Source organism: Monodon monoceros, unplaced genomic scaffold (assembly GCF_005190385.1).
Source record: "Monodon monoceros isolate NGI ecotype Baffin Bay Population unplaced genomic scaffold, NGI_Narwhal_1 Super_Scaffold_2, whole genome shotgun sequence".
Taxonomy (NCBI): Eukaryota; Metazoa; Chordata; class Mammalia; order Artiodactyla; family Monodontidae; genus Monodon; species Monodon monoceros.
In genome coordinates, this window is record NW_021703776.1 from 58,792,402 (window position 1) to 58,819,456 (window position 27,055).

General features: G+C 43.7%; 1 protein-coding gene across 3 annotated transcripts; it reads left to right on the top strand.

The window, feature by feature from the left end:
* The first annotated feature begins 8,183 nt into the window (after positions 1-8,183).
* PRR15 (proline rich 15) lies at positions 8,184-11,564 on the top strand. Of its 3 annotated transcripts, none has more exons than XM_029232907.1 (2): positions 8,184-8,222; positions 10,440-11,564. In XM_029232907.1, the coding sequence occupies exon 2, from the start codon at positions 10,581-10,583 to the stop codon at positions 10,968-10,970; it is 390 nt and encodes a 129-aa protein (XP_029088740.1). In that variant the 5' UTR covers positions 8,184-8,222; positions 10,440-10,580; the 3' UTR covers positions 10,971-11,564. The 3 variants fall into 3 exon arrangements, with proteins under 3 accessions (XP_029088740.1, XP_029088738.1, XP_029088739.1); XM_029232905.1 differs by having other exon boundaries at positions 8,192-8,687; XM_029232906.1 differs by lacking the exon at positions 8,184-8,222 and adding an exon at positions 9,936-10,040.
* Positions 11,565-27,055: the final 15,491 nt, after the last annotated feature.

Sequence of the window (27,055 nt, forward strand, 5' to 3'; positions counted from 1 at the left end):
AATATAACCTGGCGAACGGAGCATAACCGAATCAACCCTTTGAAAATGGAAATGAACAACTGCAGATAGCAAGTCACCCTTTACAGGATCTAGTTTACCCTGGCCCTGACCTGGAACCAGGACCAGCCAGAGAACACTACCTTGCGTGGTAACACATGACTTTTATTTACATCAGTGATTTTCTAATAAACAATAAAGTAGAATTATCTTTGTTTCCTGAGAGAGTCAAGATGTGCTGTGGAGCCCTGTTCTGAAATGTCATGTCCTCTAGATCATTCATTTATTCCCCAAGTACAATATTTAATAAAATCTCATCAGCCATCCTCTGGTATTACTTTATTCTTCCCCATCCGCATTTACCACCTAACCACATCTCCTTCAAAGGGTATTGCAACATGATAGTGCTCTTACAATTTTAAGAAAAAAGCAAAAATTTATCAGATAATTTGGTCCACCTACTGTACTCACTCCTCAGAATTAAAGAAAATCGGGCTATTATTACCTGTAATGACAGATTGAAATTTTATTTCATTGCCACTTTTAGTACATTTCTTTTTACAAGTTGGTCACATTTTAACCAAGGAAGCGCACATTTCTGCATTGGATGGTCATGCATTCAACAATATTAAGAACTGTTATTGTCAGGCAGATGCCAGGTCCTAAAGACTCATTAGTGACCTGTCCTAGTGCTTCACAGAGAGACACAGCACAGAGAAGAGTTAGTCCCTGGACTCTGAAGCCAGTTTTCCTGGGGTCAAATGCTGGCTCTAATACTTACTGGCTGTGTCACCTTGGGCAAGTAACTTAAGTTCTCAGTGTCTCAGTTACCTCATCTATAATAATAATAGTACCTATTTCACAGGGCTTTCAGGAAGATTAAATGACTTAATATTTATAAAGCATTAGAAATGTACCCAGTACACAGAAAGTGTTCTGTAAATGATCATTAAATAAAACGGAACTCATTTTCTAGTGAGGGAGTCAGACAATAAATAAATAAATAAGAAAATTATAATCTAGTCGCAGGGAAAAACATCAAGCAAACAATTTACAATAAAATTAAAACACACCCACTCCTGTCAGTGGCAGCTAGGTTATTTGGCTGAATTCTCCTGCTGGAAAAAATTGGGCACCAAAACAACTTCAGTTTTCATAGCCCCCTGGAGCATAAGGGACAGAATTATAAGTGAGTGTAGGGCTCATCCAAAAAGGAGCAATTAATAGAAGATTTTTCCCTTGATAAGTGTCAGACCCCAAAGGACCATACCCTCAGGCTCTGGGCAGCCCAGAAGTAAACTATACCCATCCCCCCAACAGGTCTTCATGGACAATTAAGTTAATTTGGAGCAGAAATGATGGGGGGGGGCGGGTAGGGACGGAATGAACTTGTCCCTGGAGTATGACTATAGGCTAATGGTCCTGTGGATCTCTTGTTTTTGGTTATTCCAAAATCCTCAAGCCATGAACTTAGTGTAAAGTGGTCCTACCTGGTAGTGTCCCTAAACTCTTGAAAATCCTTTCTAGAAAAAGTGACTTTTGTCTTAGGTCTTAAATTTTCCTACGAATAATTTTTTAAGGAAAATGAGGAACATACAATGATATCCAAGAATACTAAAGGAACCAGATCCACAAAAGGAGGAGGTGTGGGAAGCTACAAAGAGTCAGCTGGTGTCGACTGAATTTCGGAGGGAGGCGGAACTGTACAAACCAGGCTTGCTTAGGTCAAGTGTGAAACTGACATGATTAGTCATATTTTGTGACTATAATTTTTATTCTTCTAGGTATGCATTCATGATAACTTGACAGGGCACAGGATGAGATGCTGTGAACAGTGGATTCCAAATTCAGGCACAGGTGCAACACCCTCTCTAAAAGTTTACAGACTAGGGACTTCCCTGGTGGTGCAGTGGTTAACAATCTGCTTGCCAGTGCAGCGGACACAGGTTCTAGCCCTGGTCCAGGAAGATCCCACATGCCCCAGAGCATCTAAGCCTGTGCCTCACAGCTACTGAAGCTCACACGCCTAGAGCCCGTGCTCTGCAACAGGAGAAGCCACCACAATGAGAAGCTTGCACACCACAATGAAGAGTAACCCCCGCTCGCCAGCAACTAGAGAAAGCCCACGCAAAACAACGAAGACCCAAGGCAACCAAAAATAAATAAATAAATAAATTTATTTTAAAAAGTTTACAGACTAAATCCAACAACACTGATGTGCATACACAGAAAGGAGAAAAGAAATATTAAACTATAAGTACATGGGTGACTATAAAGGAAAAGGCCATAGGAGAGACAAATCTAATTTTCAAAGAATGGAAGAGTCCATAAGAGAAAGGGATGATGGAAGGGAGGGAAGGGGGGTAGGGAAGGGGTAGGATGAATGGAGTAAATGTGAAAATGTGGGCCATTGTTATCCTTGGGTGAAGAGAATATAAATCATCTTTATTTTCTTCATTTTGATTAGCTGTATTTTTTTAAACATCTTTATTGGAGTATAATTGCTTTACAGTGGTGTGTTTCTGCTTTATAACAAAATGAATCACCTATACATATACATATATCCCCATATCTCCCCCCTCTTGCGTCTCCCTCCCACCCTCCCTATCCCCCCCCTCTAGGTGGTCACAAAGCACTGAGCTGATCTCCCTGTGCTATGCAGCTGCTTCCCACTAGCTAGCTATTTTACATTTGGTAGTGTATATATGCCCATGCCACTCTCTCACTCCATCCCAGCTTACCCTTCCCCCTCCCCGTGTCCTCAAGTCCATTCTCCATGTCTGTGTCTTTATTTCTGTCCTGCCCCTAGGTTCTTCAGAACCTTTTTTTTTTTTTTTAGATTCCATATATATGTGTTAGCATATGGTATTTGTTTTTCTCTTTCTGACTTACTTCACTCTGTATGACAGACTCTAGGTCCATCCACCTCACTACAAATAACTCAATTTCGTTTCTTTTTATGGCTGAGTAATATTCCATTGTATATATGTGCCACATCATCTTTATCCATTCATCTGTCGATGGACACTTAGGTTGCTTCCATGTCCTGGCTACTGTAAATAGAGCTGCAATGAACATTGTGGTACGTGACTCTTTTTGAATTATGGTTTTCTCAGGGTATATGCCCAGTAGTGGGATTGCTGAGTTGTATGGAAGTTCTATTTTTAGTTTTTTAAGGAACCTCCATACTGTTCTCCATAGTGGCTGTATCAATTTACATTCCCACCAGCAGTGCAAGAGGGTTCCCTTTTCTCCACACCCTCTCCAGCACTTATTGTTTGTAGACTTTTTGATGATGGCCATTCTGACTGGTGTGAGGTGATACCTCATTGTAGCTTTTTTTTTGTTTTTTTTTTTTTGCGGTACGCAGGCCTCTCACTACTGTGGCCTCTCCCGTTGCGGAGCACAGGCTCTGGACGCACAGGCTCAGCAGCCATGGCTCACGGGCCCAGCCGCTCCGTGGCATGTGGGATCTTCCCGGACCGGGGCACGAACCTGCGTCCCCTGCATCGGCAGGCGGACTCTCAACCACTGCGCCACCAGGGAAGCCCCCCTCATTGTAGTTTTGATTTGCATTTCTCTAATGATTAGTGATGTTGAGCATCCTTTCATGTGTTTGTTGGCAATCTGTATATCTTCTTTGGAGAAACGTCTATTTAGGTCTTCTGCCCATTTTTGGATTGGGTTGTTTGTTTTTTTGATATTGAGCTGCATGAGCTGCTTGTAAATTTTGGAGATTAACCCCTTGTCAGTTGCTTCATTGGCAGATATTTTCTCCCATTCTGAGGGTTGTCTTTTTGTCTTGTTTATGTTTTCCTTTGTTGCACAAAAGCTTTTAAGTTTCATTGGGTCCCATTTGTTTATTTTTGTTTTTATTTCCATTTCTCTAGGAGGTGGGTCAAAAAGGATCTTGCTGTGATTTATGTTATAGAGTGTTCTGCCTATCTTTTCCGATTAGCTGTATTTCTTAACTTTTCTCATCATGTGTTTTCCTTTGCCCAGTTCCCACCATAAATGCTTTAAAGGAAGAGAATCAATTTCTCAGCCTCTGATACAATGCCAGATTTGCTAGGATTGCAAATGCCAAGTTGAACTTCTAAAGTTCCTCTTATCCTGCTCTCTAGAAATTCATTATCTATTGTCTTTTAGTGTAATCATTTATTGCACTTAAAGGGTCACCAGAGAAAGAAACAATTTAATTTTTTTTTTTTTTTTTGCGGTACGTGGGCCTCTCACTGTTGTGGCCTCTCCCGTTGCGGAGCACAGGCTCCGGACGCACAGGCTCAGCGGCCATGGCTCATGGGCCCAGCTGCTCCGCGGCATGTGGGATCTTCCCGGACCGGGGCACGAACCCGTGTCCCCTGCATCAGCAGGCGGACTCTCAACCACTGCGTCACCAGGGAAGCCCCAACAATTTAATTTTTTAAAAAAAGAAGAGAAGAAAGAAACTGTGTCCTTTCTCAAACCATCAACACATTTTTGAAAAGTAAAAAATGACAAGAAAAAAATATTATAAAGAAATGTAAGCAATGCCCAATCTAAGCATATTTAAATTCTGTAACATTGAAAGTCACCTACTATTCACTGGGTAGATAAATCAACTTTTAAATGCATCTATACTGTATTCATAGCTTACCAACACAGAGGTTTAGGACAGCCCATGTTCTCCTTATAGAAGCAAACAGCAGGATTCCTAGATCAATAGTTACAGAACACAACTATATTTGTTTAACACTAACCCTCTTTGTTGTTTTTTGGTTTGGGGTGGGTTATTTTATTTTATTTATTTTTTTGGTACGCGGGCCTCTCACTGTTGTGGCCTCTCCCGTTGCAGAGCACAGGCTCCGGATGCGCAGGCTCAGTGGCCATGGCTCACGGGCCCAGCCACTCTGCGGCATGTGGGATCTTCCCGGACCGGGGCACGAACCCGTGTCCCCTGCATCAGCAGGTGGACTCTCAACCACTGCGCCACCAGGGAAGCCCTGGGGTGGGTTTTTTTTTCATGGGATTGGTTATGAAAATTTTTATAGATTTAAACAGTTCTAGATTCAAAAAATGGAGGAAAATAAGTCAATTGTTTTGATTTAAAATTCTATCTTTAAAAGTCAAACTACCGTGAGATCTCAGATAATCTGATGCTCCTCGCCACCATATGTACACATGTACACATACCTTTATCCACTCATTCCCTTAACTCCAAGCCTCTTTTTTTTTTTTTTGGCCTTGCCATGTGGCATCTTAGTTCCCTGGCCGGGATCGAACGCATGCCCCCTACATTGAGAGTGTGGAGTCTTAAACACTGGACCTCCAGGACAGTTCCAACTCCAAGCCTTTTCAATGAAGTGCCTTCTTTTGCAGATGCATTCCCCGCCTCTAAAAACTTCCCCATCACTTAAACATTTCACTAAGTCCTTCTTCCAGGAAGAACTTTTCAGATTGGTCAAGGAAAAAATGTGACAACGCTACCTTTTTGCCTTTTGAACAATGTCATGTTTTTTCTATAGCTCTACTAGACTGTACCAAGAAGGAATGTTTGGTGCTGCAAGTAACAGAAAACTGTATTTAAAGCTGTGGTTAAATCATAGGAATCCGCCTTATCTCACCGAACTAGTAGTCAAGAGATAGGTCATCCCACGGTTCTTTCAGGGGCTCACCAGTATCATGAAGGACCCAGACACTTGTCACACTCCCATGCCATCATCCTTCGTGTGCTGGGTTTTATTTCCATGTCTGTTGCCTCACTGTTGCACAATGGCTGCTGCACATCCTCACACTGTACTTAAACATAAGGATCAAGGGTATTGCAAAAGATGTTCTTCTCTCAGAAGGCTCTGTCCTGTATTTAGGAAGAAACATTTCCAGAAGTCTTCCTTATAGCCCCATAAGTCAGAACTAGATCACATGCATGCTCCTAGTTACAAGGAAGACTGTAAAAGCATCTGTTTTAAGCCTCTAGTTAAACTCAGGCTCCTCTTTTGTATGAACTGAATGAAAGCGTGTCCTGTTGATTTTACCTCCTAAATCTCTTTTGCATACATCTAATTCTTCTCACCTCCCCCACTGCCAGCACTCTCCCACCAGCCATCAAAATATCCCACCTGAACTACCCCAACAGTTCCAAACTGGTTTTCCTGTAGCTCCACCTTGTCCACTCTACCATCCACTCTTTACAGTTTCAGTGATATTTTAAATGCAAATCTTACCATGTCACTTCCTCTGGATTATGTTCAAAACTCCTACCAGGTCCTGAAGGGTCTGGTTGCACCCACCTTTCTAGCTTTGTCTCCTGCAGTGCTTCAGTTCACTTTGTACTCAGATCACACTGACCACCTCTTTGCTTCTTAAAAATCCTAAGCTCCTTCACAGCTCATGGGTTTTGCACGTGCTATTCCCTCTGTCTGGAGGGACACCCATTCTCCACCTCCCTAGTCCCTTCTGCCTCATTTCTCCTTAGCTTTCATGCCTCCATTTAAATGTTTTTACTGCATGCAAGGGTTATTTATAAGGTGTTATCAAGTCAATGAAATACAGAAATATTCAAAGTTATTAAATATAAATGGGAGGGATGGAAGAGAATGAATTTTTTAATTTCAGCAGTTAGCTGATGTCCATCTATTTAGAAAATGCTGGCCCTCTGTTAAATCATGCTAGATGAGAAGCCATTTGCAGGACTCATTTTCTTTTCCTAAATTTCTTCCTTCTTTCACCCATTTCATCAACAAACAATGTTTGGAACCCAGCTCCACCATTTTCTAGCGGTGAGGGTTCTTCAGACAGGACTTTCCTCCTTGGTCCAGTGTCTCCTCTGTAATGAGATGGCACTATGACGACGTATCCCGTCCTTCTCTCATGGTTGGTGGCCTGTCTTTGTTCAGTTCTGGTGCTACGATTGCAAGTTTCCTCTCTAAAACGAATCCCAAGAAATATATGAAAATGTATCACTTTCAAATACACGCTGCTGTGCATATCATTTAAAAATCCAAGAATGCTAAACTAAGGATATAAAATATTCATATTTTTACCATATTTCATACATTGAAATACTCTATAAAAATTTCTTCCTATGAATTCCATATTGTAAGTTATGCAATAGGTAGGCATCATGTCTTTCACTACTTCACCACTTCAGAAAATCCTCAGAACAAAGATGCTGGGATGTCAGTTGCTCCATACGCAGTCCTTCAGAGGAGTTACACACGAGCTCAGTGAACATCAAAATAGTTCTTTGAAAAATAAAAGCATCCTAGAAGATGCAGCCGGTTGCACCTCTGCCTTATTAGTGAAAATGCCCTATGTCAAAACCTTTCTGTCCAGGTAATAAAAAGCACCCATATGCTCCTGGGAACAAAAGCCTCCTGAAACTTGACGCCATCCGCGGGTTCACTTGACTTCCAGCTCAGGGCTGGATCTGTACTCCTCAGGCGCGGTGGCTGTCCACGGACTTCTAGACCTGAGGGAAGGAAATTCACATCCTCACTGAGTCACGCTAAAAGACCGACACTGACTGGCAGGCTGCGGTATAGGGTGCCGGTTAAGACCGTGGGAGCCGGAGTCAGGTCTCCAGGGTACAAATCCGGCTCTGCCACTCACCAGCCGTGCAACCTTGGGCAACCCTTTAGCCTTTCAGAGCTAAGTTATCCTCAAGTGAGGATAACAATAGTTCTTACCTCCTAGGGTTGCTGTGAGGAGGAGTAAATAAGTTAATCCACAGAAAGCGCTTGGAAGAGCGCCTGGCTGGCACATAACGAACTTTTTAATATTACAGCCTTTCAACTCAGGGCGCCTGCAACTCTGCAACATTGTGCCTGGGTATGGAACGGCTTCTGTAAGTTACAGAACTTGAGATTCTGGGAGCTGAGTGGCCACGGTTGGGGACGCGGAGAGGAAAGGAAAAAAAGAAATTGGGGTAGGGGCAGAGGGAGAGAGAGCTGCGACGTTTATCCGCCGGAGCCCACCTGCAGCCTCGGTCTCCCGGCCTCCGGTCTCCTCTACTGTTTCTTCTTCAGGAGTCCGACTCGCGAGAGGCGCACGCAGCCTTTCTCCAATCAGACATCCCAAGGCTGGCGCCACGTAGGCGACCTGGTCCAATCTCGTCCCTGGAAGGCGGGAACGCGAACTTCCTACCTGCACCTGTGGCAGCAGTGGCCGCCTCCTGGGTTATTATTTTTTTCTTCCCGCTGCCCCGGGGCTCTGGTTTCTAGAATCACTTGGCGAATAACCAGCAGGTGAGCAGATGTCTTTCCCCGCGCGGAGGACCGACGCGGTAGGGAGCTTCAATGCATCAGAGTGAGCCCCTGAGATCCCATCTCCCTGCGGCTCCCGGGCGGCGCTATCAGGGAAAGGGAGAATGAAAGGCTACTAGGCGGGAGAGCCTGCCTGGCCATTCACCTGGGGCAGTGAGCCTGGCACCCACTCGCAGAGGCGGCCTCCGGTCGGAGCCAACAGTACTTCGAGCTCCGGGCTACTGCCGCCGCTGCGCCAGGAAGCTGGAGGAGCCAGGGGAGACCAGCAACAGCAATCGGCTTAGCTGGACTGCGGCGATTTCGGCTAGCACACCTTCCAGAAAGAAACCCGACCTCTCCAAGACCGCGCAGAGGGACGCCGCGCCCCGACTTCCAGATTAACCCAAGCGCACCCCCTCCCGACTCTGCGCGGGAAGAGAGCCGCGGGGTCCTGGGAAGCCCGAGCAGGTGAGCGATCAGAGTGATTCTCCGTCCGCCAAGACAGAGCCCATTCCGGGGTGTCACGCTGGGGCGCTCCCCCAGCGCCCGAGGAGAAGTTACTAGCTGCAGGCGTTCTGCGTAACTTGCAATCTTTCCCATGAGCAATTCGTGCAAAACCCTTCCGTGCATACAACGTTGGTTGTGGAGAAGAAAGCGTAGGGTAGAAGACTGAAAGTAGCATCAGGAACACCCGCCACTATCACCACCACCACCACCACCACCACCACCAGTGAATAAGTTGGGGGTGCTTTTCCGATCTATAAAGCGGAGGGGGAATGGATGTTTGCAAACCCAACTGCAAACTGTGCCTGAGGGTGTGGGTGCCTTCTGTAAGGAAAGAACTTTTGGCCATTTTTTCTTCTATTGTTTTCAAGTCGAGTGTGCCCTCGGGGCGTTCTGGGGAGGAGCTCGTGCCAAGGTCTCCTTGCTCAGGGGAGGCCGCTGCGGCCGCCGGCGTAGGCCCTCCGGCTGTCTCACCCCGGTTGGGGAAGGAGAACCTCCAAACCACAGACACAGCCGAATTTTCGCTCTCCAGAGCGGTCGAATCCCAGCAGCGCCGGGCGCGTGGGATGGGAAGGAGCCCAGCGGAAACCTGGAAATGAGCCGCGGCGCCAGCGAATCCTGCTCGTTCGTGGAGTTAGTGCCCAGCACAGAAAATGAGCAGAGGAGTCTCGCTTCCGATATTCGCACCTTAAGTGCTAACAAACAGCCTTTTCGCTCCGCAGTGCTATTTTAAAAGCTGGGAAGAGGCGAATTGGAGTTCCTGGTTGTGCGCTCTCTCCTTTGGAGGAGGGAATTGCGCAAGGAAAAGAACAGAAGCCTTTAATTTGTAACTTAAAATCCCATGAGTTGAGTTGCCTAGTACAAACAGACGCGGTGCATATTTTAATACAGAACTAAGGGAAGGGGACTTGGGCTCATCTCAACCGCAGGCAGCGGGTGGCTTCAAAGAGACGCAAGATTGGTCTCTGGGGAATAAAAGGAAGCGTTAGGATGGCGGTTTTCAAGGGAAGTTAGGTCTAGACATGCTTCTCTGAAGGTCATCAGGCAGAAGTTTTGTCGAAAGCAGAATTTAAAAGAAACAAACACCATGAGCTTGTCCCTCGCTCTTACTGGCCTGTAAATCCGCCCCCCACGCCCCGCCCCGCCCCGCCCCCGAAGAATCACATCAAAAAGGATCCCGGGACAGAAGTCCAGGGAGCAAAAACCTTTGAGGGAAATTTCGGAACTGTTTGACAGGGATCTAATGTTCATGGCTCACCTATAGCGGGGGCGCGCTTGCTTCCGGGCGCCCTCCTCGCAGGTGCCCTTCTGGACCCGGTGGGTCACCTTTGGGCTTCGCCTACAAACGGGCGGAGTGACAGGACAGGCCATTTTCCCTCTGAGGCCTGGTTAATCCAGAAGCCCCGGCACCCACCCCTGGGTGGCCCTCGCGCGCGGACCACTGCGCTATCCTGGAAGCCAGACTAAGGCTGAGGCCAGGGAGTGCCAAGACTCAGTCTCGAGACCAGAGGGTGGCGCCCCGGAAGCCCTTCGTCCGCCTGCGCCCTGGCGGGGGGCGGTGGGGGGGGGGCGCGGCGGTGCCCTCTGCGGCCCGCGCGGCTGCGGACCCTCGGACCCCAGCCGCTCCGGTGCCAGACGGAGCCAAGGGGAGGAAGTGGGATTGAGGGGCACGTGACTTCGACAAACCCAGTAACGAAGTTTTGTTTTCCTCCCCAGCACAAGCCTCTGCTTCGGCGGCTCCCAGCCCGCAGCCCGCTTGCGAGAAGCCGGGGCAGGGCCGAGGTGGACGAGAGAGGCGCCGCTGCCGCTGAGGCCCTTCCCCGCTCGCCGCGCCCCCCGCCACTTGGCCCGCTGGCCATGGCCGACGGCGGCGGCACAGGCAGCTCGGGCTCCTGGTGGAGTTCGTTAAAGAACAGCAGGAAGAAAAGCAAGGACGCCGCGGGGGGTGCGAAGCCTCCCGCCCAGCCTGACCCCGGGGAACCCGCGGCGCCCGCCCCGCCTGGCCCCGACTGGACTAGCAGTACCCGGGAGAATCAGCATCCCAATTTCCTCGGGGGCGCCGGCGAGCCCCACAAGCCAGACAAGTTGGGCGGGGAGAAATCGGGCAACAGCCGCCGAAATCTGAAGATCTCGCGCTCGGGCCGCTTTAAGGAGAAGAGGAAAGTGCGCGCCACTCTGCTCCCCGAGGGAGTCAGGTCCTCGGAGGAGGCGAGCTTCTCTGGTGACCCGCACGAGGACAAGCAGTAGCCCGAGCGCTCCAGGACTCTCTTCGCACCACGCCTCCCCAACCCCCAGGTCTAAACCCGAGAATTCTGCCCCGCCCCTGTTCTTGGAGTCTCATCCCACCAAATTCAGAATATTCGCACAAGGCCTCCAGAGTTTATTTTCCTGGAAATTGACGTGACAAAACAACGTGTTCCGTATATCACGACTCAAGGATGCATTAAATATTTATTCGTGGTAAGAGAAGATACCGCAGAGGAAGTTGGCACAATTTTTTTCAAAAAACTTCAGTGGCCTCCTTTGCGTCGCCCGTGGGAGTGAGAAGGGTACTTTTGTAAGAGACCTTAGCTCAACTGGAATTGCGCAGCCCTCCACTGAGAACGGCATGCTCTGATTCCGAACTTGCTATTGGAAAGCAAATCACAGTGCTATCTTTAATGCCTGAGAAATGCACTTTAGGAGTACTTCTGTAGACACACCTTAAGTGAAGGGATGGGAGAGAGCAGGAAGCATTCTTAAGTAGAAGCATTTTAATTAAGGCAGGATTGCTTTTAATGTTGAACTGCAAAACTGTACTGCCTGTTGTAGCGTGGACTATTAAAACTGTTGCCCTGTAAGACTCAAGGTGACTTTTGTATTTTTTTTTCCATTGCAAGACTGAAGCTCATCACACTTAAAAGCAGGCATGCAAAATCCAGGGTGACAGAGTTAATCATTTGCCACATAACCTGACATTTCCTCTTGAAAAGCTGCAGGGAGGAGACCATGTCTACAAACTACCAACACCCAGATAGGAAACAGCTAGCTGGATATCCCTATTTACAAACCAAATTCGAGGAAGAGAGGGAGAGGTACCAATTAATTATTCCTAAGTTTTCTTTTTTACTTCAGTGCATCTTCACAGAGTAAGTCACAATGCTAATAATAATTCTTTCTGTATTCATTATTAACCTGACTCACAATTGTCTAAAACTACTTATTCAAACAGGTGGACTGAACTCTCAGTTTGTGCAAAGCTGGCTTTTTTTCCCACCCTCTTTGCTTCAAAAGCTAATTTCCTTAGTCGGAAGTAAGAATTTATCTAGGTGCAAGGCCTTAAAGATCTACCAACCTGTAGATTTTTTAAAAAATCTACCTGTTTGCTTTTGTTATGAACTTCAAGTAAAAGAGTAAATCAATACTGAAATCACTTGCTTTCAGCAAATTACAAGAGAGTTATTGTAGTTGTTAAGATCCCCGGGACCTCTTCCCACCACAATTCAGTTCATTTATAACCATTTAGAAATGCATAGCGGGGAAATTATAATGATCAAAGTGTGTGTGTGTGTGTGTATATATATATACACACACACATTGTACATATATATAATAGATATATAATATATATTATATTAATATATTTAATATATTAATAACATATATAGTTATAAAGCAGAAACTAACACACCATTGTAAAGCAATTATACTCCAATAAAGATGTTAAAGAAAATAACATGTAATATATGTAATATATATAAATATATAAAATTCTGATTTCACTGAGTTGGGATTAAATCAGTGCATTCCTCCCACTGCATAATTAGGACTGCTTTAAAACTATGTAATTACAAACCTCAACTGCCAATTGTGCATTGCACTCATATATATATAATATATAAACTATATATATAATATATATAATTTATATATGTGATATCTATATTATATATATATATAATTATTATATACATTATATATATATAATGTGGATAATGACAGGCCAGAACTTGATTGGAGCTCCTGAATTTGTTATATATAGTTTTTGGTTTCTCTTAAATTAGTAATTTATAACAAAGTAATTTATAACAAAGCATGTTGATTGTCCAAAGAGATTTAACAAAGAAACTTGATGAAAATGGCTAAAATGGATTTAAATTAGTGAATCAAACTTGGATACCAGCAAAATCATAGAGTTTACCATTTGATACATGCACTTCCACATACTAAAGGCTTACTCCAAAGGAAATTGTTTACATGGGGATTATGAACACCTTAGTTTCTTAAAAAAGAGTTTGTGAGGGTTTTTGTTTTTGTTTTTTTAATCATGAAAAGTTTTTTTTTGCTTTGTATTCAGAATTGGGAAATACGTGACTGAAGTCTCATCAGGGTGAGCTTTCTGGATGAGGAAGACTTCACATCAATTTTAAGTGGGTCTACCTACCATCTCTAGACTCTGATGAAGAAGAGGGAGTTAGGATATTGGAGGTTCGTGCTAAGGGAGGGGACTGTGGGCTGACCAGCAGTGGGAGTGAATAGAGCAGACGCTGTCAAATCAGGCTTTGGAACACCTTCATACTATTTTAATTTCTGTAGAAGGTAATCAAAATTAGAGTAGATAACTACCCAAAATACTTCTCCCCTCCCAGGAAGACCAAGAGATTAGATCTGTACCCATTTATAAAAGTAAGCCAGCCATTGCATACTTTTAAAATCTTATACTAACCCTTTCATCCAGTTTTACTGTTTTAAAGAACTTTTTTTTCCTTAAAAATTCCTTTAGGTTCACAAAACATTGGCATTTTCCTGGGTTCTGTGTCTAGTTTTGGATCCCATCCAAGTCTATAATTGCCGCAGATAATCGATAGCAGACATATAGCAGTGGAACTTATTAACATGACATCTTTCCCCACTGTCCTGAAAGAATTTAAAACCATGCTAATGGCAGTTATGACAATGAATGCAATGCACAGTTGGCAGTTGAGGTTTGTAATTACATAGTTTTAAAGCAGTCCTAATTATGCAGTGGGAGGAATGCACTGACTTAATCCCAACTCAGTGAAATCAGAAACCAAGAAAAATTGGTGGGATAAAAGGATCATGAGTAAGATGAGATAATTTGACAAAGTGTCTTGCTGGGATTTATGTGCTCTGCAGATCATTAATTACATTCCCATAACATCTATACAGATTTTGAAAATGTTTAAACCTCTAGATATTTTATAGTAAATAAAAGGAAAATGTTGAATTAAATTTGGAGTTAATTAGGCTGGAGACTTTTGTTTTCTTAAAATCCCTTACAAATGAAATTTCACTCACAAATTTGGAAACGATTAAAGAAATTCTTATGCCATGCTTCCAAATTATGTGAAAAAGGGACAAAAGTCTAGCAGTGTGTTTGCTCAATATTTTCATACCCATGATAATTATACGCACAGGGTGCTTTTTACCTCAGGGACTGTCCTTGCAGTCGGTGGCTGAGCAGTAACTCATATTACAGGTCACCTGAACGTCCCTTTGTGTTCGTGCTCCTGTTGTTCATCCCATTCTGATTTGCATTTCAAGAGCAGAGACTCTATTTTGTATACAGTTAGGACATTCTGCTTCATATAACACTGGGAAATATTTTTCTCTGCTTTGAAATGTAATGCAAACTCAGAACGCTGATCTTGCCGAGTCCTTAGAAGGGAACTATAAACCTAATGAACGGTAGCATGGGCTGAAGCTTTGTCAGAAATAGTTCTTCTCATGGGATACGCAGAAGAAAATGTGGGTGCCTTGAAGTGAATAAATAATAAAAGTGGGCAGAAAGTGGGCACCTTTCAAATAAAAGGTGAACTGGAAAGGAATAAGGGGGAAAATAGGGCACTAATATCTAGTGATCACAAGGCACCTTTTATGAGAAAAAGAGATAGAGAATATTATTTTTCCTTAGTTGAGGAGTATCAGCCAGACTAGAAACAAACACTAAAAAAAAGCTAGCATGATAGAGATGTAGGGGTAACTGATCTTTAAAAACTCTTATTTTATTTGCAGAGCATCTTATGATAATTACCCAGAAATGTCAGAGATTCTTTCTTGGGATAAGCATGAGTTTATCTCCATGGCAAGTAGAGGGTGGGACCAGAGATATTTTATACTCTTGGGTGTCAACATAACCAGTACCTTAGGCTAGAAACAAGTGTGCAGCCCAGGGTACACTGTCACTGACAAGCTGGCTGTCCCATCACAGCTTTGTTCTTCTCACCCGTTTCCTGTACCCTCGGCCCCATTCTCACCTCGCCTCAGCGATTGCATGTGCGTCCCCATCAGGCTGAGAGATGTGGAAGAGGGGCCGCCCGGAGAGAGGCACAGGGCCCTTCCCCAGCCTCCTGCAGGCACAGTGTATTAACAACCACTTTGTCAAAAGATGGCCCCGTACATCTGGAACATGGGGTGAACAGCATTCGTGGCGAGAGAAGATTATCATTAAGGATATAAATTGTAAGGAAACCGCACAGGTCCTGCCCTGGCAGAGGACAATTGACCACAGTATAGAAGTGGTAGTAGCTAAAGATCACGATATATGAGACTGACAGAGGATATCAGCGATCCTTCCAGGTATTCAAAACAAGGAATTCAGCCCTTCTTCCAAACCAAATTGTGCTGCGGATGACAAAGCGATGGATGCGTAACTGTCATGTCAGAGTTGTTGACATAACCTTGTGCAATAAAAAGATGGAGTATCTTCATCTCTGACATGTGTAACAAGACTGTTTACCCGGCCCTTAAACTAGAAACTTTCCGGCCCTTAAACTAGAAATGTTCATGTTGAAGAAGATGAAGGTTCCTACCCCTGAAAGGAGCTGCTGACTTACCTGCCGTTAAGAGGGGAATACGGGACCCATCCAGGACCTCCCTTTGCTTTTTCTGAAGGGATATTCCTTGAGTTACAAGTACCCTGGATTATTAATCTTTTTCTCGTGCCAGTCAGCAAGCATATCCTACAAAGATGGCAGCAAAGAGCTCCTGCAAAGTTTTCCAAGACACCCGGTCATAATTCTCTCTCTCCCTTGCTCTTAGATGAGTCTTAGATGATCCGGGTGTTGGTTTGCTCTTCTGTAAAATGATGGGATGGAGTCTATATTCCCACTTTAAAACTCTCTCTTAGGAATTTGCTATTTTGAACAACGGGCTGTAAAAGCTCATTCATAGAGTGCTCATTGTTTACTATAAAACACAAAGGCACCAACTGTCCAGTACTGATGGTCAGGTGGGAAGTTGGGAGGGAGGTAGAGAAGCATAAATTGCAATAAAGCTATCACATTATCCTGTGGTGCTGTCACCACACTGTCGTCTGGCCCAATAATCAGGGTAATTCTGCTGTATAGGAGCATGGAGCCTCATTATTCATGCCTAGAATCAAATTGCAGCACGGCTATATAATTATATACATATTATTTTAAAAGTGTGTTTTCACAACTATAATCTCAGTTCCTCATAACTAGCTCTCAAGGGCCCCAAATCCCGCCAATCTACCTGATTCTGTACTCTTGTTTAAACTCATCTTTTTCCATTCTCATTGGTGTTGTCCTTGGTCAAGAATTCATCCCCTCTAGGCCAGGGGCCTGGAAACAATCAGTTTTTAACTCTTCTCTACACTGTCTTTAAAACTGTGAAGGATAAGTTCAGACTCCTTCACAAGGGCTGCCACCCCTATCCAGCCATTCCATATTACTGACAATTCCCGAGAGTACCTTGCCATGCCTGCAGGCTTCTGTCTGTCCTGTTGCCTCTGCTTGGAATATTCTTTCTCCACTACCTGCCTGGCAAAGCCTCAATCAACCATTAAGATTCAAGAGTCTCTTCCCACGCGACTGTCATGGTCCTCCTTCACTCTGTTGGGAAACACCTATGCATAGGACATTCAAGTGCATGTTACCACTCCCACTGACCATATTATATGCATGTGATCACGTGACTCACTGCCCTTTTAGTCGAGGAGCTCAGGGAAATTCCAAGGGCAATGTTCATTCTTCATGCCCCTTCATGAACTCCTGGCTAATCTACAAGGTTATGGGCCCTCCATGCTGTACTTGCATGTAATTCTTGGTAGGGCCATAATCTTTTCTCCTCTAGGAAAGTAGGCTGTGTCTGGCTGATAGAAAAATTTAAGAGGGTTGTGAATCAGTCAGAGCCTGATCAGGAGAGAGAAACCACACAGTAATTTGAACAGGGACCATTTACTATACAGAACTATTACCTGTGATACGGATTGCAGTGAGAAGGGATTGCCTGGTAAGAAGTAACAGGAACCCAAAAGAACACAGTAATAATATAAGGTGCAACTACGACCCCGGAGCTGAGATTAAGCACTCAAAGGAGACCCCCTGTTCGCTCCAAAACCCTGCACCTTGTTGGAAAGGGCATGGCTGAGACACACTTGTAGGCAGAGAAATCACACCAGTGAAACTTGTTTGGAAATCCACCTACCAGAACTGTTTTTTTTGTGCCAGTGGGCACTAAAGCACTAATCACTAAATTATTTGAACAGCATGGGTAAAAATACAGGAAATATTGCTGTGTTAATACAGTATGGGAGGGAACTGGTGTTTCTGTAGGCTGGGCTACATTCATTTCAAGAGGGCAATTGCTTGCCTATAAAGTGCCTGTGAGAGTGAGAAAAGGGGGCTACTTCCTCTGGGTGGGCTTCAGCTCCCCCCCCCAACACTCCCATAGCAGGCACCCTCGTCCAGTAAACAACCTACACGGCCTTATACAGCAGCTGTGAGTCCATGAATAGATGGAACTATGCCCTGAAGGTGATGGGCTTTGGTAAAGGACAGACTGGCCTGCCTGAAAGGAAACCCAGGTTCTAGACCCATTTTTCTAACTGGTAGTTGTGTGGTCTCAGGCAAATCACTTAACTGCTCTGGGCTTTCATTTTCTCACCTGTAAAACAAGAAGTTCAGACACTTCAAGTTCAAAAATTCTGTTGTTATAGTGTCTATTAAGAGAAGCAGTGTTTACCTTTATATTCAAAACAGACCAGATCTCCAATTACATGCAATAAATTTTACAGTAGGATTGTGGTCAACATGTCCCTCACCATTGACATGATATTTTTCTGGGCTGTGATCAGATCTACCAATACCAGCTCTTCCAGCTAACTTGAAATTTCCTCCTTTGCATATATATTATTTTTATATATTATAAATATATATATATTATAAATAGCCATACAACGCCTACTCTTTCACTAAGTTTTAACTGTGACATTGGTTGCTTCGCTCAGAGCCTCCAAGATAGAGTTAGATGCCCTCGTCTGTGTCCCTGCCGTGGACACACAGACTCCTGCCGCAGCCCATCCCATGGACAGTGTTGTTACTGTCTCTACCACCAGATGGTAAACTCTTAAAGGCGAGGGACTCTAATTTATGCTGGCTCTGCTGTGGCCAGCGCAGCGCCTAGCACGTAGTACTCATTAAATATTTGTTGAGCGAATGAGGACTTAAATTTCTTGCAGGAGACGTGAAGTAATATAGTAGTTAAGACAGAGGGTTCTAAAGTCAGATGAGTTAGATTTAAATCCTGGCTTTTCCATTTACTGTCTGTGAACCTATTTGAGTTATACAACCTGCCATGCTTTCATTTTTGTTGTTGTTATTTGTTAGTTTTGTTTTGTTTGTGTTTTTTTGGTCCCGATATTGAGATATAATTGATATATAACATTGTATTAGTTTAAGGTGGACAACATAATGGTTGGATAGATTTATATATTGTGCAATGGTTACCACAGTAACTTTAGTTAACATCCACCATCGCACATAGTCACAGTCTTTTTTCCTGTGATGAGAACTTGTAAGATCTACTCTCTTAGCAACTTCCAAATATACAATGCGATATTGTTAACTGCAGTCACCATGCTGTACATTACATCCCCAGAACTTACTCATCTTACAACTGGAAGTCTGTACCTTTTGACCACCTTCACCCATTTCCCCCAACCCCTCTGGCAACCACCAGTCTGTTCTCTGTTTCTATTCAGTTTGTTTTAGATTCCACATATAAGTGAGATCATACAGTATTTGTCTTTGTCTGATTTATTTTACTTTAATTTTTTTTTTTTTTTTTTGCGGTACGCGGGCCTCTCACTGTTGTGGCCTCTCCTGTTGTGGAGCACAGGCTCCAGCCTGTCGCGGAGCACAGGCTCCAGACGCGCAGGCTCAGCGGCCATGGCTCACGGGCCCAGGGGCTCTGCGGCATGTGGGATCTTCCCGGACTGGGGCACAAACCCGCATCCCCTGCATCGGCAGGCGGACTCTCAACCACTGCGCCACCAGGGAAGCCCTCCTCCCCTTCTCTTGCTGTTCTTCCTTCAGTGCTCTTAATTGCTCAAACCAGAAAACTAGAAGTCATTCTTGGTTCCTCATTCTTCCCAACTCACTGGCTCTCTTCATTGAATTGATCAGTCTGTTCTGTATTTTTAATAAACTCTTTCAAATCTGTCCACCTCTCTCCATTTTCCCTGCCACAAAGAGAATCTAAGGCACCAGTTCTCTCCCCTGGCCCAGCGCAGCAGCCTGCTCTCTGGTCCTCTCTTTGTATCCACTCCTGCCCCTACTATAATCTGTTCCCCAGCCCACCACTGAACTAAACTTTGTAAAAAGTTAGATTTCAAAACTTTTTAACATAGAAAGCTAATCCAGTAGTATCTCCTTCCCCTGGTTAACACTCTCTGATGTATGATGAGACAGTATCCTCCAGATAAAATCCTAAACCAATAAACGTGCTTTAAGCACCCCTCTGGGTCCAACCTCTGCCCACTCCTCCGTGTCTCTCTCCCTGCCATCCCTTCCAACACCCTCTATTCCGGCCAAAGCAGGCTCCAGGTCTTGCACTATGTTCTCCCCTCTGCCTTGGAGGTCAGGTTTTCCAAGGTCCCAAGAGCTTGATGAACCTCTTTCGATAGACCCTTTCTTTGCAGACTTTCAGTGCTTTTGAGGACATTGCTGCTGCTTGAGCAGCCACGTGGAATGGAACTGGAGTGGAGTCATCTACCTTCTCCAGCTCAGGTTTCCTTGTGAATAAATGCAAATACCACTTCATGGTGTTTTGCTTGAACTAAGCACACATAAAAGCATATCTCTTAGAGATAAACTGCATAGCCCAGAGGAAGCCCTCAGTAATATCAGCTGTTTTTATTCTTGTTCCTGAGTGATGGGTTGAGATTGGCCTGAAGGAATTATTTCAGCAGTTTCCTTTAAACCCTGTCTGGAATGTGAAGGCTCCATTCCTTGGGGAATGCCAAGAGGCATTTTGGAAAACTGTGGTCATGTTTTTGTTTCAAAAACTCAAGGGCAGTTGAACATCTAGGAGATGGAGAAAAAGAAAGAACCTCAGGTCCAAGAGGACAAAAAGAAGAGAATGGGATTCCGTGCTGTCATCTATATGTTTAAGAACATACCCTGAATCTGGGATTATATGATGAATATATTTTAAGGTGTTGTCAGACCCCCCAAAAAGGGAAGTAAAATTGGGAAGAAGAGGCAATTAGCTTAGTAGGGAAATGCAATGGTAAGTTTCAGGAATGCCTGGAGGATGGCTTAGGGATGTGGAGACACCACATTGTCAACAATAAAATCTCTAAAGCCCTGGGAGTGACCATCCTCCCTGCATTTCTGATCCTAGAGATGGTGAAGGACGAGGAATCAGCTTCATCCCCATGATCCACATGCTTCCCTCTAGCCGTCCACTGCTGTATTACTGCAGGTGGGGACTTTACATGGGACAACTTTTGCCTTGGAAATCCAAGGCAGCCTTAGGTAGCTCACTGTCAGTTCCGTGGAATATGTCAACACCTATGAGCCCTGACAGACCACTCTTTGCAAGAAATCTCTCTCAGCCTGAGTTTGCAGAAGGGTATGTTTTGATTGAAGGAAGCCGCTCACATCTTCACCCTTGGACATATTCTAAGTTTCTTTTACACTGAAGCCAATTCTCAGGAATTAGATGGAGAGATTGAGGCAGAGGGAGCACAGGGGGAGTAGGAGATATAGCCTGGTGAGGCTCCCAACAGGCATGGGTTTTGAAAGAAAGTTCCCTGTCAGTCCCCCACTGATTGTAATGAGAACAAGGGGGCTGTAGATGCCCCTGACCCTGGTATAGCCAAGGCTACAGGCACTAGGAATTTTTTGGACGGAAGAAGGTAGTTCTTTCCAGTCTACAGGGGCACAGAGCTATGGCTTTTCAGGAATGAAGGGTAGAATTTTGCCCATTGCACCTTTTAATTGGGACACTTAGCTGTCTTATTTTTGTAATGTAATATTTAATTTGGGGGCTAGGTAACTTCACTGCAAATCAACCCGTATTTATTGAGTACATAGTACAAGGGCCTTGGGACAAAAAATAAAGTAGATACCAATATTTTTAGTCCTTCATATACTTTATAAATTTAAACCCTGACTGTGTCCTTCATTTATTTTGTATTGATTTATCAATTTATTGAAAAAATATTTATTGAGTTCGTTCATTCTTGTATTTATTCAGTGTGCCTATTAGGTACCAGGCAGCGAACTAAACTGCATGCAGAAGAAAGTAAGATCTTAATCTATACCGACTTATAATCTTACTGCAGTACAGTGTAATATAAGCAATGATAGTTTGGAGACAGGCGTTGGATCATTCAGGAACCATTCAAGATGTTTTGATGAGTTAATTACATCTGAGGTATTGTGAGTGACCTGAAGGTGTTAAACATGCTCCCAACCCCGGGGGGCAAATCACCCCCCTTGCTTCTCGACCAACATACCCGCCTACTTAAGCCAATACATAGGAGTGACTGCCGGCAGAGGGTGACGTTCTGCCTCTTAACTCCTCAAGTTTGCAGATTTCCAGAGGCTGAAGCCTCTCCCTTTATCCCCTTTTGACTTCTCAAGGTACACAGATCCACTTCCCAGGAACCACTACGTCTCCACTGCAGTCAGAGCGCCATGTCTATCCTCACCAATGAAAGAATGATGAAATATGCTATGCTGTAATTTAACCTGTTCGCAGTTGGAACAGAAGCATCAGCTTGCCGGACTATCTGTTCTGACAGAATAACCTCTCTTTACCACAACTGTCAGTAGGATTTCTGCTTGCAGCTCTGCGCAAGGACAGGAGATGATCAGGGAGATGATCAGGGCAAAGGCTTGTGAACCTGGACACAGTCTTCAGGACTCATGGGCAGGTCTTTCGATGAGAAAAGAGTCTAATGCTGTAGCCACAGATATTCCTTCCCGGCGGGCTGCCTCTTTGACTCAGCAGCCTCGATTTTCCCTTGGTCTCTCAGGGAGGTGGTGAGCATGGAAGACTAAGTTCACTAAATCCGACCTGATTTGCATCCTTCTTTTCTACTATTCATCTAGCCATCAACCTTCCTGTTCCTGAACTCACTGAGTGGGATACTCATTCAAATACTTATTTTCAGGCTTTTCTAGCTATGAAAATACAGTCTTGCTTTCCTAAACCATGCTACTTCTCTGGTTAATTATAAAAATTATAGGACTTCAAAAAGGACAAAAATAAATACACAAAAATTTGTATAGAAGAATTATAGGACTTCATTCACTAGGCAGCAACTTTTACTAACTCCCTGGGAACAGTGTACTACCCAGACACATCTATACAACCACATCACCTGGTAGTTAAGAAATGGTCACAACTGCCACAAAGCGAGACAGGCTGCATGCCATAGTTAACATTGCTATAGGGCTTTATGATTAAGGACATGCCTTCATGTCTGTAATTTCATGTGATCCATACAAAAACTATGTGTGGCAGACGCTTTAGGTTATTACTGCTATAGCCATGACCCTTTGATAGGGGACTTTGCGGCTCCTCCCATCAAGATGTGAGTCTATTTCCTAACGCTTTGTCTTTGGGCTCATTTCTAGTGTCTTGCTTTGGCCAATGGAATGCGGTAGAAGTGATATTTTGCCAACTCCAATTGTATTAGTCTGCTCGGGCTGTTATAACACCACAGACTGGGTGCCTTAACCAACAGAAATTTATTTGCTCACAGTTCTGGAGGCTAGAAGTTCAAGATCAAGGTACCATCAGGGTTGGTGTCTGGTGAGACCTCTCTTCCTGGCTTACAGAGCTTCTCACCTTAACCCCACATGGCCTTTCCTCTGTGCTTGTGCAAAGAGAGAGAGATCTCTGGTGTCTCTTCCTCTTCTTATAAGGACACGTCCTGTTAGATTAAGACCCCACCTTTATGATTTCATTTAACCTTTATTACTTCCTTATAGGTCTTGTCCCCAGATACAGTCACACTGGGGATTGGGGCTTCAACATATGAATTTGGGGGAGGGGGACACAATTTGGTCCATAGCACCAAATCTAGGCTCCAAGGGGCCTTATGAGCTTTGACTCTCTCTCAGAAGCTGTCTCCAACTTAAGACAAGTCCAGGCGAGTCAACTGGAGAAGAGACCTCAGGAGCAGAGATAAGCTGTCTTCCTGAGGCTACCTGAGACCAGCTGGCTTGGCTGCTCACTGCAGAAGCAGGAGAGAGCCTAGATGAAACCAGAGCCACCCAGTTAAGCCAGGTCAAATGGTGACCTGAAGAACTGTGCATGAAATTAATTGTTTTAAGCCACTGCGTTTTGGGTGGTTTGTTAGGCATCAAAAGCTAATTAATGTTGCAGATATTACTTTGACCCCCATTTTGTTGATGAGAAATGGAATCTCAAAGAAATTAAGTGATTGTTCAAGGTTCTATGGTTAGTGAGTCCTAAAGAGCTGCATCTTCTGAATTCAAATATTTGCTTTTTCCATTGTCCTCTGATTCTACGCCAGGAAAGATGGACTCAGAGTCTGGAAACATAAACATATTGATGTGGGGCAATTTATGATCCTTTTCCTGGCAAATTAATTACTAATGTGCTGGACTTTAGATTGGGCGAGTGTGTGTGTGCATGTGTGTGTGTACGTGTACATGTACCTGTATTTCCTCTGAAGGGTACAGACCCAGGGTTTATCAGGCTATTTTATTCCAAATGAATAGTTTTATTGGCTGTGATAGATCCAGGCCCTGCATGTTTATGTTAGCGTGACTGGACCAGCCTCCGGATAAAAGTGGGCATGGGCTTCAATATGCCCCTTAGGTGTGGACCTCAATGAGAATGTTTCCCAAAACTTTGCATGAAATGCTGAACACAGTTGTAAAAACTAGGTCAGGAAGAAAGCAAGGCTGCAGAGAAACCCTTACTGGAATGGAAGATGATTGCTACTTGAGAAGAATGATAGACAAAGGCCAAGAAGGGAGGCTTGAGTCATGGGACCCCCGCCCCCCCATAATGACTTCCCTGGTACTGAGCCTCTACGTTCTTTAACACTCATATTCCTCAGCCGCCTACTGCAAAATCTCTGGCTCATTTCCAATATTTTGCTCTTTAAGACAGTGCTATATAGAATAATTTGAACATAGATCATTTTGCACCTGTGTAAATTTTTCGGTAAAGGAACATCCTAGAAGCAGGCATGCTGGATCAAAGAATATATACTTCACAACATTTTTATAGATAAATTTTAGAGATATCATCAAATTGCCACTGTCAGGGTTGTACCAATTTACACTTCACCAGCAATGTATGAAAGTGACTCTCTCCATAGCCTCACCAGGAGAGCATTACCAAACTTTTGGATTTTAGCTACATAATAGGTAAGAAATAGTATATATCCAAGGTAGCTTTAGTTTGCATTTCTTTTCTTATGAGTAAGCTTGAGCATCTTTTGGAACATTTAATTTCTATGTCTTCTATATGAACTCTCTGTTCACATCCTTTGTCTGTTTTTCTATCACGTTATTAGTTTAATTGCTCTTTAATCATGAGACATATGCTAGTCTTGTTTCTCTAACTAGATTACTCTTAATTATATTTTACATGGCATTATTAAACTATTGTGTTCTTTAACTTTCTTGTGTTATGTTTTATATGTGGGGGGTTGGGGGGAGGATTTATTGTGAATTTCCAACCACACTGTTGATCCTCTAAGTACAGGACCCATGAATTGCATTTACTTTTTACTTGCTCTATTCTAGTGTGAGGCTAAGTAATAATTCATCGTCAGAACTACATGGCTTACTGGATGAGTGAGAACAGAAGAATCAAATGTTGTCTGGAGGTTGGAATCTCATTTGTCATGGGTTAAATGGTGCCCCTCCCCCCCAAAAAAGATATGTCCTAACCCTCAGAATCTATGAATATGATCTTATTTGGAAAAAAGGTCTTTGCAGATTCATAAATTAAGGATCTTAAAAACTGAGAAGAGGCCACGTGAAGAGGGGGGCAGAGATGGAGTCAGGCAGCCACAACCCAAGGAATGTCTGGAGAGGAAAGGAAGCATCCTCTCCTACAGCCTTCAGAGGGACTGCAGCCCTGCCAACACCTTGATTTCAAACTTTTGGCCTTCGGAATAAATTTGTGTTGTTTTAAGCCACCAAGTTTATTATAGTTTGTCATGGCAGCCACCAGAAGCTAATGGTCCTTCACGCCTTTGATCTTGTCTCTGCCGTGTTCACTGAATACATGTTATTCAGTTGACTGTGAAGAGAGAGAGGAATGAAGGAGATATAAAAGCACAGGAGAGGAGGGAAAATACAGGGTTGGGGGTGTAGGGGTGGAGAATGAGAAGAGAAGAGAGAGGAGAAGAAGGAAGAGAGAAAGAAAAAAATGAAATAAAAAAAGAGAAAAATGAGGTAAGGATGGGTTGGCATCTGCTCAGACATTTGGCCTCTTTCTTTGTCCTCATCTTTCTCCACGTGGCATCTCTTCTACTCTCCCTCAGCCTCTCCGGGCCCCTCAGACATTCGGCCACACTAAGCAAGTTTATTTTTATGCTCTTTACATTTCTTGTCCCATCCCACGTTTCTGGTTTCCAATCTGCAAGCACCAGTGGGCTGGTTAGAAGCCTGAGCAGAGACACACGCTCACCCAGAAAGCTCCCCTCCACTGTTCCATCAGTCACCCTTAGCAGAGGCCTGGGATCCCGGCCATTCTAGTATTCGGGGCCTCCCCGGCCCAGGCAGGGCATTGCAAATCTATAAGCACCCACTTGGAATGCTTCTGCGGTCACATCAGCCCACTATCTGCCGCCCACAATACAAGTGAGGGAACAAAGGAAGTAACCCAGGATTGCCAAGTGTGCCCTCTGAAAAATTCCAAAGGCGGGAAGAAGGTTTTGATTAATTTGCCATTTATCTTCTGGGTTTGACTAAAGTGCTTTAGACATCTCTGTACTGCCTCTAGTGGTCGCCAGCCGTTGTGTTCTCCTAAAGGACCTCATGGTTTGTAAATTCCTCACCCACTTTTTGAAATTTTCTGTGTTTTAGTTAGGAACTTTATTTAGAATTATTTTTACATAGAGAAGATATCTAAATATTTTTAGAATCAATTTCATTTTTTTTCTTTTATGATCTCTATTATTTTAAAAAATATTTCAAAATATTCATTCTGTGAGTTTTGATAAATTATAGCATGGTATAACAACCATCACAGTCAGGATACAGACAGTTCCTTCACTCCAAAAATTCCTCTGTGTTGCAACTTTATAGTCAAACCCACTCCCCGCCACACACACACCCTTAAATCATAGTAAACAACTTTTGATCTTATTTCTATTCCTACAGTGTTGTTTTTTCCAGATTTTCATATAAATGGAATCATGCAATATGTAACTTTTTGAGCCTTGCCTCTTTCACTTATAATATATTTGATAAACATAATGCATCAATGTTGTTGAGAATATCAATAATTCATTCCTTTTAATTCCTGAGTAGTATTTCATTTAATGGATGTACCTCTTTATCCATTTGCCCAGCTAAGGATACTTAGGTTGTTGCAGGTTTTTGTAGTTATGAATAATGCTGCTATGATGATTTGAATACAGGTTTTTGTGTGAACCTAAGTTTTCATTTCTCCAAGGTAAATACATAGAGGTAAGAGTGCTACACTTATATGGCAAGTGCAAGTTTAACTTTACAAGCAACTGACAAACTGTTTTCCAGGGTAGCTGTACCATTTTCATTCCCATCAGTAGTGTATGAGAGTTCCAGATACTCCATATCCTTGTACTGTATTGGACTTGGTATTGTCAGTTTTTGTTTTTGTATTAAACATTTAAAAAGATGTGTAAAGGTATCATATTGTGGTTTTAATTTGCATTTCCCTAATGACTAATAACGTTGAGCATCATATCTTGTGTTTATTTACTATCTATATATCTTCTTTGGTGAACTGTCTGTTCAAACCTTTGCCCAGGTTTTTAGGGGTTTTTTTTGTTGTTGAGTTATGAAACTTTTTATATATTATGGATATAATTCCTTTGT

What these genes read in the sequence shown, in the direction of transcription:
- PRR15 (XM_029232907.1), top strand. Translation starts at nt 10,581, where the DNA reads ATGGCCGACGGCGGCGGCACAGGCAGCTCGGGCTCCTGGTGGAGTTCG.